The sequence below is a fragment of the Ursus arctos genome, unplaced genomic scaffold, assembly GCF_023065955.2.
Source record: "Ursus arctos isolate Adak ecotype North America unplaced genomic scaffold, UrsArc2.0 scaffold_1, whole genome shotgun sequence".
Taxonomy (NCBI): Eukaryota; Metazoa; Chordata; class Mammalia; order Carnivora; family Ursidae; genus Ursus; species Ursus arctos.
The window spans coordinates 49,129,160-49,141,772 of NW_026622763.1; the positions used below are offsets into that span (position 1 = coordinate 49,129,160).

The 12,613-nt window shown below is 40.7% G+C and overlaps 1 protein-coding gene across 1 annotated transcript in view; it reads right to left on the bottom strand.

Moving 5' to 3' along the window:
* LRP2 (LDL receptor related protein 2) overlaps window positions 1-12,613 on the bottom strand; it is a 193,719-nt gene that overhangs the window by 42,112 nt on the left and 138,994 nt on the right. Inside the window, exons 48-54 of the mRNA XM_057318411.1 lie at window positions 11,111-11,312; window positions 7,115-7,410; window positions 5,552-6,068; window positions 4,847-4,999; window positions 4,145-4,315; window positions 2,648-2,871; window positions 235-412 (exon numbers count right to left, since the gene is read on the bottom strand). Coding sequence (XP_057174394.1) covers window positions 235-412; window positions 2,648-2,871; window positions 4,145-4,315; window positions 4,847-4,999; window positions 5,552-6,068; window positions 7,115-7,410; window positions 11,111-11,312 — 1,741 coding nt within the window. The remainder of the gene's footprint in view (window positions 1-234; window positions 413-2,647; window positions 2,872-4,144; window positions 4,316-4,846; window positions 5,000-5,551; window positions 6,069-7,114; window positions 7,411-11,110; window positions 11,313-12,613) is intronic.

The following is a 12,613-nucleotide window of genomic DNA, read 5'->3' on the forward strand; positions in this document are numbered from 1 at the left end:
TTCCTCTCTACAGAGAAATACTAACACACATTTTGGTTAACAAATTGCTTCTATTCATGGAAGAAATTATCTGAGATTGGAGACTGAGAGTCTTGATGCATTCCAAATGAACCACATTAATTACCCAAAATCTTAATTCATTAGGAAACTCCCATCCCCTGGACCCTCAAAGTTCAGTGTGTATCCATCCAAGGGGATGGCGAGGCAGTGGGGTGAGGGAAGAGAGAGCCTTACTTTTCACTGTTGGCACACAGGAATTGGGTGCTGGAGCACCTGGGCAGGCACAGTTTCGTGGCACCCAAACGGAGGGTTTGGAAGTCATCTGGACACTCACAGGTGAATCCATTTCCTCCTGCTTTGATGAGGCAGAGATGAGAACAGCCACCATTGTTGGTACCACAGGGATTGTTCACTAGTAAAAGAAGGAAAATATATGTTAATTCACTTAGAATATCAAGCACAGGTGAACTGATTGCCCACCTCATCAAACTAGTCACCTCTCAGTAAGAAAAATCATATCCAAGTTTCATGCTTTTTCCAAAAATTCATAAGTAGGACAGATGGTAGAACTGTAAGCAATGCTATGCTTTGAGAAAACTGACCTACCTGCTACCAGAAGTGAGGCATACCCACTGGTGTTTTGGGCTAGAAAAGATGTGTTTCTCAAAGCCTTTGGAGAGCAAGTGGGAAAGTTAGCTTACATTCATGTGCCCAGAACCTATAAGTTTTCATTTCTAGCAGATGCTATATTCTCTCATTCTAAGAATACAGGCAACAGAAGTATGGCCAAGAATGAGATGGACAGGTAAACTGTGTGGCATCTTTACTAATATTCTGGGTCACCATTTGGAGGTGATGATTAATTTGAACTTTTTAATAGATAGATAGATATAGAGATATATACACATATATATGGGTCTATATATTTTTTAATTAAGCACTTATTTGAAGGGACACTACGCCCAACATGGGGCTCAAACTCATGACCCCGAGATCAAGAGTCGCATGTTCTACCAACTGAACCATCTAAATTCCCCTAATTTGAACTTTTGCTAAAATAGTATCAAGAATATTAATTTCCAGGGGGAAAAAAAAACCCGAATATTTTTATTTTGCCAATTCTCACTTTTCCTTACTTCCAAGTTTATCATGTTTTAACAAAACACCACAACAAAGCAGGCCCACAAAATCCATTCTATTTCCAAAGTAAATTCCAGACCTTTGCTAGATTATCTATAAATCATGAAATGGCTTTAACTACATAATGAGGAATGTAAGTTCGCAAGGAAAAAAAAAACATATAATGAGACACTGTGTGTGCTCTTAACATTATTACCTTCTGGATGACAAGTGTAACATATGTTTAACACACAAAATGTCATATGCAAATAGAAATTTAATAAATGATGTTTTATAATTATTATAATTTTCTTTTAAACATTTCTTTTAAATCAATCATTTTAATAGGTTGATCTTGGTATTAGGAAATGACTGTTAATCTCTTGTGTTATAATTTATTGTGGTTACATAGGAAATGTCCTTATTTTTCAAAGGTGTTATTTTACATATTTAGGGGTGAAATGTCGTGATGTTTTTAACCCATTTTATATTTTTTTAAATTTTTTATTTAAATTCAATTTAATTAACATGTAGCGTATTATTAGTTTCAGAGATAGAATTTAGTGATTCGTCAGTTGTATATAACACCAGTGCTCATTACATCAAATGCCCTCCTTAATGCCTATCACTCCATTACCCCATCCACTCACCTCCCCTCCATCAACCTTCAGTTTGTTTCCTTGAGTTTGGTGTCTCTTTTGGTTTGTCTCCCTCTCTAATTTCATCTTATTATTTTTCCATCCCTTCCCCTTTGTTCATCTGTATCTTAAATTCCACATGAATGAAATCATGATATTTGTCTTTCTCTGACTTATTTTGCTTAGCATAATATCCTCCAGTTCTGTCATTGAAAATGGCACCGTTTCATTCTTTTTGATGGCTGAGTAACATTCTATTGTATGGAAATACCACATCTTCTTTATCCATTCATCTGTCAATGGATATCTGGGCTCTTTCCATAATTTAACTATTGTTGATAAGGCTGCTATAAACATCAGGGTGCAATGTGCCCCTTTGAATCGCTATGTTTTTATCCTTTGGATAAATACCTAGTAGTGTAATTGCTGGGTCACAGGGTAGTTCTATTTTTAACTTTTTGAGGAACCTCCATCCTGTTTTCCATGGTGGCTGCACCAGTTTGCATTCCCACCAACGCTGTAAGAGGGTTCCCCTTTCTCCACATTCTAGCCAACACTAGTTATTTCTAGAGTTTTTGATTTTGGCCACTCTGACTGATGTAACCCACTTTAAAATACTTCAGTCTTCCCACCAAATACTTCAGCTCAGTAAACATGGAAACATAACAAGTGTTCATTCTTATCAAAACAAAAACCCAGACTGATCTTTAAGAATAAATCAGGTGTTATGGGGGGAAAAAAGTTATAAGCAGGTCTTCCCATATGTTTTGTAGAAAACATTAACAAGTAACACCATTCTCTTTATAAATCATTATGTTTATTCTTAAAGAAATAAGAATGGCATGCAGAGAACCTAAAGCAACCGGGCCAAAACTGAATCACATACTCACCAATTGGTTGCCTGTATGGATGATACACATGGATGTCAAATGGTTTATGTGTTGTGTTCACCAGCACAACCCTATCTGATCCATCATATTTGTTTCCCTTTTCAACTGTCCTTGTATTCCAATCCGTCCAATAGATAGTGTCTTCAAAAATGGTAATAGCAAAGGGGTGAGGCAGCGTCCTGTCATATACCGTGTGCCGATGGTGGCCCTCCAAATCAGAGTACCTGGGGTAGAAGGAAGAGTCACTCAATCAAACTAACTCCTTTCTTCCAATGACTTTAAGGATGCATGCACTGACAAATCAATTAAAATTCTACCTTCTAGGGGTAACTAAAGTCCAGATCCTCCCCCAAACTCCTAGATTCTAATTAAAACAAAAACTAAACTTAAAACATATTTTGACTGAACAAAAGATGTAAACATTGAAAAAGCCATGCTTTAAAAATAGGCATAGCCACAGGAGTTCAACAATCTCTAATTCCTAATCACAGCTTCTTTCCTGCAGATGCAGCTGGTTTTGCTCTTACAGGCTTATAACCTCTCCCATTAATGTTCTCCATTCAACATCCCTGGGATGCCATTTTTGTTTCCTAAGTCACTGGAAGAAGTTAGAGGATAGCAATATAAAGCTGGAATTTTGCGTTTTCATGAACATTTCTGAGGAGATGCTGTTCTTAGGAAATACGTGGGTTCTCGGTGTCACCTGCGAGGAATATACTAACTCAGATACAGTATAGGCTTGCAGGCTTCACTCTGCTTCCCCTGGCAGCACACTTATTATTAATCATGCCCTAGACACGACTGATGAATACTTTTCCAGACAAATAAAATTCCACAGGAGGTTTTCTGATTTCAAGGTATCACAGAGCATCCACGGCCAGATTTCCAGTCCTTCCAATTCCACTGTTTCACTCATTACTATGAGTCTAAAATACTGATATTTTAATATTTTACAATTTTAGAGTATACCCTAAAACTCAAACAGGAGGGGGAGTGAGCAAGCAGCTAAGAAATCTGATGTTAGCCATACAATTTTAAAAATACTCTCCAAAATATGACAATTTATGGTAACTTACAGAAACCATAGGAAAACTTCAAGGCCTTCTTGGCCAATGTTATAGGTCAATTTTATCTCAATTTTAGAAACAAAAGTTTAAAAAGGGGATAAGGAAATTAAGATGAGTTGAGGACTAAGCTGTCTACAATAGGAGAGAGATTACTACCTCCATTTTCTAGATGAAAAAAATAAAAAGAAGTGAAAGCACCAGGACAAAAACCTGATGAATCTGGCTTCAACGTTCACACTCTTCCTACTATACCGTAACCACAGAGCTCAGCGAATTGCCTATAGGCAGTTTTAGTTAGAAATGACTTCAGAGTGACTTCTGACACACAGGCCAGCTAGAAGCTACCTGGGAATAACACACTAGCAACACAGGCCCTAGTGTCTGGAATAAACAGTTGCTTGGTTTACTTTATCCTTTTCTATGTACATACTCAATGTAACCCAGGTGGGCATCTGCCCAGTAGAGTAGATCATTGGTGTAATCAATGGTGATGCCATTGGGCCACTCTATCTTGGTAGAGATAATTACAGACTTATTCGTTCCGTCCATGCCTACTCTCCCAATGTATGCTCGGTGAGCCCAGTCTGCCCAGTAGACATGCCTATTGGAGAAAACATAAAGGGTCAGTCCGTGAGGCCAAAAGAAGCCAGCAGCCAAAAGACATAGCTCTTCTCCCATTAGAGAAACAGAATTTATATTCTACAGAGTCTCTCAGGAAGGAAAAAAAACTAACAGAAAATAATCTAAAAAGGGATGAGGTATAGGAAACGCTCAACAATGAACATGATTAACCGGGGATATCAGTGGATTTGACATGGAGACTCCAGGAAAGGTGGTTTTTTTTTTTTTTTTTTTTTTTTTTTTTACCATAATTTTCTCTGCATGCAGCCAAAATAGGTGACTTGAAAAGTGAAATGGTGTGTCATGGCAAAGAAAACAGAACAGCTGATGAATATCATTTGAGTACGCCATGCTTCTACCCATTATAACTAAACCATTTACCAGTTAGGAAAAGCAGAAGACAAATCCCAGCAAGATATTGGCCTTGAGATAACTATGTGAACAGCCTTTTTGGTAACAGAGGCAGAATATGGGCATGAGAGAAGAGCCCAAGATTACAGGGAGACAATACCCATATTGCGGGTGAAGGGCAATTCCTCTGGGATGATCAAAGCAGAAGGTATAGTTGTCATCCACACAGTGCTCGGCCAACTTGCGGCGGTATCGACCATCAAGGTCAGAGACAGAGAGGCAATTCAGGTAGGCATCCACCCAATAGAGCTTCCTGAAATGGAGAGCCAGGAGTTACCAATTCAGACGTTTTTGTTTGTGAAACAGTATACAGTTAGCCACCGAATTTCCTATCCAAGCCACGGTGGAATCACAAAGACGGCTGTTGGAAGGCACTTCCCCCCCAAGAAAACAGGCGTAGGGGGAAATAGGAAATTGACTTTCCTGCAAAGGGGAAAGAGAAGATTCAAGAGTGAGCTACAATTCCTACTTTAAAGGGGTTGTCACAAAGGGAATTCTGGGGCCACACCTCACACAAGGATTCCGGCTTAACTCGCTTAATGCAGCATAAACATCCTTCCCAGGCAATGTAAAGGCTTAGAGGAGCAGGGACGTGGAAGGGAGAGCAATCAGTGTCATGAACCACAGTTTAAATGGTAGAGCCAAGGAAACAGACTTGTCTAAGTGAATTATTGAGAATGTACGAAGGAACTCTGAATTATGGCCACAAGCTTAGATTCAATTCTCTATTAAGATAAAAACATGGTCATAATATTTTTTTAAAAAACCATTTTAACTTTTAGAAAGCTCCTCTTTGTTTTCTTACCTGGCCACCCAGTCTACAGCCAGGCTTTCTGCAGCTGGTAGTTTGTGGTTTATGACTGTCTCCCTGTTTGTCTTATTCAGAAACATTCTCTCAATGACTTTATTCTCTGTATCAATCCAATACAATCTCTTTTCTACTCGGTCAAAATCCAGTGCCACAGCATTGCCTAGTCCTTGCAAAATGAGGGAGTAAAAATGGCCATCTGTGGTGAGATTTCTCAGATAGTAACGGTTGCTAAAAATGAGATAGGGCTCGATGTTACTGTTTTGCCGGCAGCTCTTTCCATCTGGTTCTCGGATGTAGCCTGGGGCACACTTACAGATGTAGGAGCCCATTACATTCTCACACTGCTGACTACAGACAAAGGGCGTCTCCTTGCATTCATCAATATCATCACAACTCCGCTTGTCAGACATAAGCTTGTAACCAGGACGACAAGAACAATAGAAACTGGTGAGGGTGTCGGTGCAGTTTTGGTCACAGCCACTGAGCCAAGGGTCATTGCACTCGTTAACACCTAGAAGTAAAAGACAGGTATTAGAGAAGCTAAAATAGACCCCCCCCACAATGGTTCAAAGTTAAGCTTCCCACTGGACAGCCCAATTCTTAATGAATCATGCTAAAAGAAGACAGACATGAAGGGTTTCCTAAAGGCCACAGATATTCAAAAGTCCCTATTTTTCAACTTCCTTCCCAACTTAATCCTTCATCAGTGATTTTAACAACTAATATAACAAACAAGGTTATGTTTGACTTCTAATCCTATACCTACCAATCTCCTTGTAACCAATAATTTAAAAAGTAACATGGCAGGGGAGAGAAGAAAAAAGAGCAAAAGAGAAGAGCCTGGCCAGTGGTGTGCTGGTAAAACAGATCTCAGGGGTGGGGGTATGCTGTGATTTGTAGAACCTTCCATTTCTGCAGTGTGACTCCCATAGCATAGCCAATTTCAGGTTACCAGGGTGACCTCACTGGACACGGGGTTGGGAAGAGATGCATACATCTGGCTCTCACAAGACAGGGTGAGCTTCCCAGCAGTCCACTGGGTGTCCTTCTGGATGGTCCTGTGACACATGGGCATGCTCACCCAGAAACTATCCACACAGGGAAGAGAACATGTTCCTATTAAGCCTATATTTTATAAATGCTCAACTGCTTTACCCATGGAGGTTGGAGGAGAGGGAGTTTAAAACACTCCCCTTCAATCACCTGAAGATGAAAATGAACAGGCAAAGGAATCCTAGCAGAGGGAAAGCTCAGACAAGTCATTTCAAGGGTTCAAAGTGTTTGCCCTGTTTAACAATGGAGTTAGCTACTACTGGTAAGAATTTGCTCATCTTCTTTTTCCTGTAATGACTGCCTAACTGAAGAATTAGCCTAAAAATGTTTGTGTATGAACCTTATATATTAAGAAACGTTTGCCTTTTGATAGATAAGCAATAGTAATTTTCTGGTAATATTGTATCAGAGGAGAGACTGGAAAGTTCCAGTGAGTCACAAAGGGGGGAAAATCCACATTCAGTCTCCCTGTTTTCCTTTTCCCAAATCTTCTGTTATACTCACCACATCCTTTCTCATCACTGTTGTCTAAACAGTCATTTAGGCGGTTGCAGACTTGCCCCATATTAAGGCAGTTCCCATTGTCACACCTGAACTGATGAGGGGGGCACGTGGTCTCTGGAGTGTGGCACAGGTGCTCCAGCTCATCAGACCCATCTCTACAGTCGTTTTCCCCATCACACATGTACTGCTTATAAATGCACAGCCCATTCTGACAGGTAAACTGGTTCTCGCTGCAGGGGGGGTAGGAGCAGTCCCTCTCATCACTGTAGTCCCCACAGTCATTGCGCCGGTCACACCTGTGTAATGAGAGCCAGTACCACTCTTGGAGAGGCTGACAAGTCTCAGCTATCACCCACCTGGGGCATTGCCTTCTCTGTCTACCTGAATGTCAGGCCGACCATTTCAGTATCAAGATCACCCACGTCCTTAGTTCCCTCTCTCCCAGAATCGCTATCCACCCCGCCAATTTCCAGCTCTAGACGAATCTAATATTTAGCATTCCATACGATTTCCCAGGTGCTGGTTACTGCATTAGAAATGTTGATCTAGAGATATTAAAAATAATTGCATTCATTTTTAAGCAGTTGACAAATCAATTAAATTACAAATTTATAGTTTTGGTGTTCATCAGATCTATTCATCAGACAATGAGATAAATTATGGGCACAGGCAATATCCTGGGCAGCCAGATGATAGAAGTGCCCATACCCAAGTGAACATACATTATACATGATAAGATCATTATGTGTCCTCCAAGAACACACATCTTTCATTGGAGTCACGTTTGCATTGTCCTGTTCCTTCCATCTTTAATCATGATACCCTGCCACCTACCATGAGATGTGAGTAGTCATGGTGCTGGGAAAGAGGGAAAACTAGTAGAATAGCATAGGCTATTGGCAAAGGACCAAGGCATTTCCTAGTCCTATTTGGGGACCTAACATTCCCAGGCATCACAAGGACAATATAGTTCCCTGAAATTCTGTAAACCAGACTGCTCTTTCTGCTATACATTTTTCCAAAATTCCCTGAAAGTTATGATTACTGAAGGGGTTCCTGCTGACAGTAACAAAACATAAGCATAAAGGAATCATGGAACGTACAATAAAAGACTTAAGTATAAAGGAATCTTGGATAAGGACTGGCAAAGCTAATGTTTGGCAATTCATAAAAGGATTTACCATGGAGGGCACAGGTGCTGGAGGCACAGAATTGAAAGATGTCAAGGGACCAAAGCTGAATGTGGTCGAGTTTACAACTGATCTATGGTCAGGTCACTAATCAGCAATGCCAACCACAAACCTAGGGCGCTGGCAAAGTGACTTATAACAAAATGTGTGCATGTAACTCTAAAGAAAGTTGTGATCAGAGCAAGCTGGTTCAGCCCCATTTGGTCTCCAGGGAGCTGTTTAACGCATTTCCAAATGATTTGAAACGCCAATGCTTTCTTTCCTCTAGTTTAGATCCAACTCAAAAGGAAAAAAAAAAAAAGTCAGTTAGAAAAGCAAATCAGAAGGTTTTTGGACATAATTAAACATCAATATTCCAGCAAACTACTCACAACTCAGAATTATCTAGGTTCTTCAGCAGCATCAGTAATGAACCCAGAGGGAAAAAAGTCAATAGGAAAATGATCCCCTGGACCACCTACCAAGTGGGGGAACACACATTCTGCCAAGCAGGCAAAAGTGCACATTAACAGGGCTCTTAGTAGGGGCTACTGGCACAGCAAGCAAACAGAATCTGGAGTCATTTTAGACCCTCTAGCTCAGGTTTCCAGAGAAGCAGTATTCTTTCTGCTTTGCCATAGCCTTTGGCTAAAGCAGTTCAGAAAGCTCAGCTATAACAAAACAAAACAAAACAAAAAACAAAACCAGGGTGAGAGATAGGGAGAAGGAAGGAGGGAGGGAGAGAAAGAAGATGGAAGGGAGGAGAGAAGGAACAAAGAAAGAAAAAGATGAAATCAGTAAAAGTCTGGTAGGATAGGGGTAAGTCAGCTGTAAGGTCACAGTAATCATGGAATAACGAAGAAAGAGCTCAGAATGTTCAGTAAGGAAGTAGAAATAACGTAGAATCTGATAAAAATTAAGACCTGATAACATCTTTTCTGTAGATCCTAAGGCTAGGTTTCCAGAACATGTCTCAGACTGATGGTACTAAATAGTTGCTGAATTCAGCAGAACAAATAGCCATACAGCATAATAGAACTCTTGAGAAAGTAGGGAGAAAATACAGATAAGGATTTATTCACTTTCCCTTACAAAAACTTACGATCTACAGAACACATCCCTCTCAGTTAACTACAGACAAAGCAGAGTGAAATACGATTTCGCTACAAAAGGAGATAGCTCTGTCTCCTGAGTGTCCTCGGGGTGTCAATACTACCACCAACAGCAGTGTCCACTTGGGCTTAATCACTACCATTTTTTTGGGTCATAATGCCAAGTCCCTGTGCCTTTTGCAGCATTCACAGAACATGACGTAACCTTCTCTGGCTTCCTCAGGACTGCCATCACGAACACACAGCTCTGCACCAGCCTGGATTCCAGCGGCATCTCAGGGCCTGTGGAAGGGCTGTCTGCCCTCAGCCAATGGTCCCAGAAGCTCGGCTGCTCTGAGCTTGTGCCAGCTTTTCCGTGTCCTTCCTTAGCAGGTGATAAGCGGACAGGTCCTCCTGCTCTCGTACGCATGTATGTCCCCTCACAGTCCTTGGCATGTGCGCTCTCTCTTCTTAGCTCCAGTTCTACCTGTCCAAATGCCTAATACATATTTTCATCTCAGGAAGTCCCACTACATCAAAGTCACTGTCTACCTGGAGCAAACTCCTTCCTCGGCTCCCCTACTTTCGTTAATGTTCTTACTATGCCCCTAGTCCATCAGGATTGAAACCTACACATCATTTTTCTTCCCAATTTCCCTATATATCCAAAAATTTGCGAAGTGAGGAGAGGGAGAAGGTGGAGCACCAAAAAAAAAGTATAAACCTTTGGAATAGCCCATTTGGAGAAAGTGATAAGAAATCAAGCAACAGAGTATTATAGGAGAGGTCCCCAAAACTGGCAGGCTGTGCACTGGATCTATTTGACCTGCAGCGTTCTTAGAATTTTAAATTTTGTTTCCAGCATTTAAAATCAGAGTATTTTGGGGAACCTGGGAGGCTCAGTTGATTTCAGCTCAGGTCATGATCTCAGGGTCATGAGATAGAGCCCCACATCGGGCTCCACTCCACACTAAGCACAGAGCCTGCTTAAGATTCTCTCTCTCCCTCTCCATCTGTCCCTTCCCTTTGCTTCTCCTCCCTTCCCCAGTCTCTCTAAAAAATAAATAAAAAATCAATAAAATCAGAGTATTTAATATGAAAATCCAGATTTCCATTTCTCTCAAAATAGAACAGCACTCCTATGCAACGTTGAACAGCATTCGTATCTCTTAGCTAGAACATGCATTTTCAGTTCACCTCATCTGCTTCTCCCCATCGTCTCACTGGCTCTAAGCCTAAGTGCCAAGATCCATTTATGATCATGCTTGTACTATTATTTTTCTTAGAGCAAAGAGAAGAAAATGAAGTATTTCTTGTACCCATGCTTCTACGCCAAGTGGAAAACCAAGAGTGTCACCTGCTTCAAGAAAGCATTTTCTTGTATCTAGCCCACCTCATTCATCTCCCTGGCCCTCTGTGCAATGTTACATTATGGCTTGCATGAGCCATTAGCCCTTTTACCTTCATGGGCCCCCTCCGCCATGAACGTATTAAAATTATATTTAATGATCACATTGGGATAAAGGCAGATATATTAACATTATATATTAAAATACTCTCTTTGATCTAAACTTTCTCTTTTTTTCTTTTGATTTTAAAAGAAATCCAAACATTTTCATAGCCCACTAAAAGTACTATGGATCCTAGGCATTGTGGCTACCATGACTAATGGGTACATTAGCCCTGCCCATGTGGACATTTGAAGTTACTGGGAAATTTTTTAAGCCCCAATTCACCTGTATGAGTGTGGGACACACAATCCATTGCTACAGGTGAAATCATTTCCAGAGCAAGATCTCCTGGTGCAATTCTGATGCTCATCATAGCCATCGGTACAATCCGCATCCCCATCACAGACCCAGGACTGGGGAATGCACTTCCTGGATGGAGGCACATTATTTACACAGAGAAACTCAGAACTTGAGCAGTTGTGACTGTCTGAAACCAAAGCACACAAGAAACAGAAACCACATGAAAACTCATTCTAGTAGTCAAATTCGTTCTGAACCATTTCCCTTGCTTTATGTTACTTAATAGTCTGAGGAATGAAAGAAAATTAGAGTAAAACAGGTAGACAAATCACGCTGCTATTGTAATAACAGATGATAATAAAAAAATACCTTCAAAATTCCATTTTAATTGCTCTGGACCTTGAATTTTTTTTTCAGAAGAAATAAACATAATAAAACACCTCACTTAGTTTCCCATAAAATTAATGTAAAATCGTATTTTTCCCTTAGAGCTTCAGAGAACCACTCCCATTTTGTTACCTGTATACCAAAAATGCCTTACACTTGGTAAAATTTTTTGGTTAACAAAGCGTAATTACAAAAACACAATGTGAGATAGGTATTTTTATGCCAATTCTACGGATAAAAATTGAAGCTCAAACCAGATGGCTCCAAGTCCTAGAACTTTCTAAAGACCTAGGGCTTCAAACATAGGTCTTTTTTCCCCCAAATTCAGGCTTTTTCAACTACATTACAACTACCACCCAAGTAGAATTAGGGTATATGTGGGGGGGGGGGGGAATATGTCAACAAGTCTTGTCAAAAACCATGATACTGTTAGGAAAGAAAAGAGATGCTAACATATAATCATCAATGTCTGTAGAATAAAAAAAAACAAAAAACAAAAAAAAACCCCGGCATTTTGGGGCATCTGGGTGGCTCCAGTCGGTTAAGCATCTGCCTTCGGCTCAGGTCATGGTCCCAGGGTCCTGGGATTGAGCCCAGTCCCCCTGCTCAGTGGGGAGTCTGCTTCGCCCTCTGCCTCTCCCCACTGGCTTGTGCTCTCTCTATCTCTCACTTACTCTCTTTCTCTCAAATAAATAAAGTCTTTTTTTAAAAAAACAGCATCTTACCCAACCTCACTGTGGATGAATGGGAGACAAAAGAGGGGGTGTCTTGGTGAGGGGAGGTGGGAGAAGTACATGCCACAGTTTATGTTTGTACAGCTGCCAACTACCCATTTCAATGGGCGGAGTACACGTGGAGCTATAGACAGCCACCGAAGTCAATGACATATGGGGTTATGATGAAACGCAAACATCAGGGAGCCATTGTTTTTATTGCTCTACCACGGAAAGACACTTTTCTAAGACATCGTAGTTAAAAGAGTTCCCTGCTCTGTTTGTAATGGAAAATGGTGTTCCACAAACCACCCTCCTTCTACCCACTCCTTCTACCTCCTTCTACCCATAACAGCAACAGGGTAATAGATTATACTGGAGGCACAGT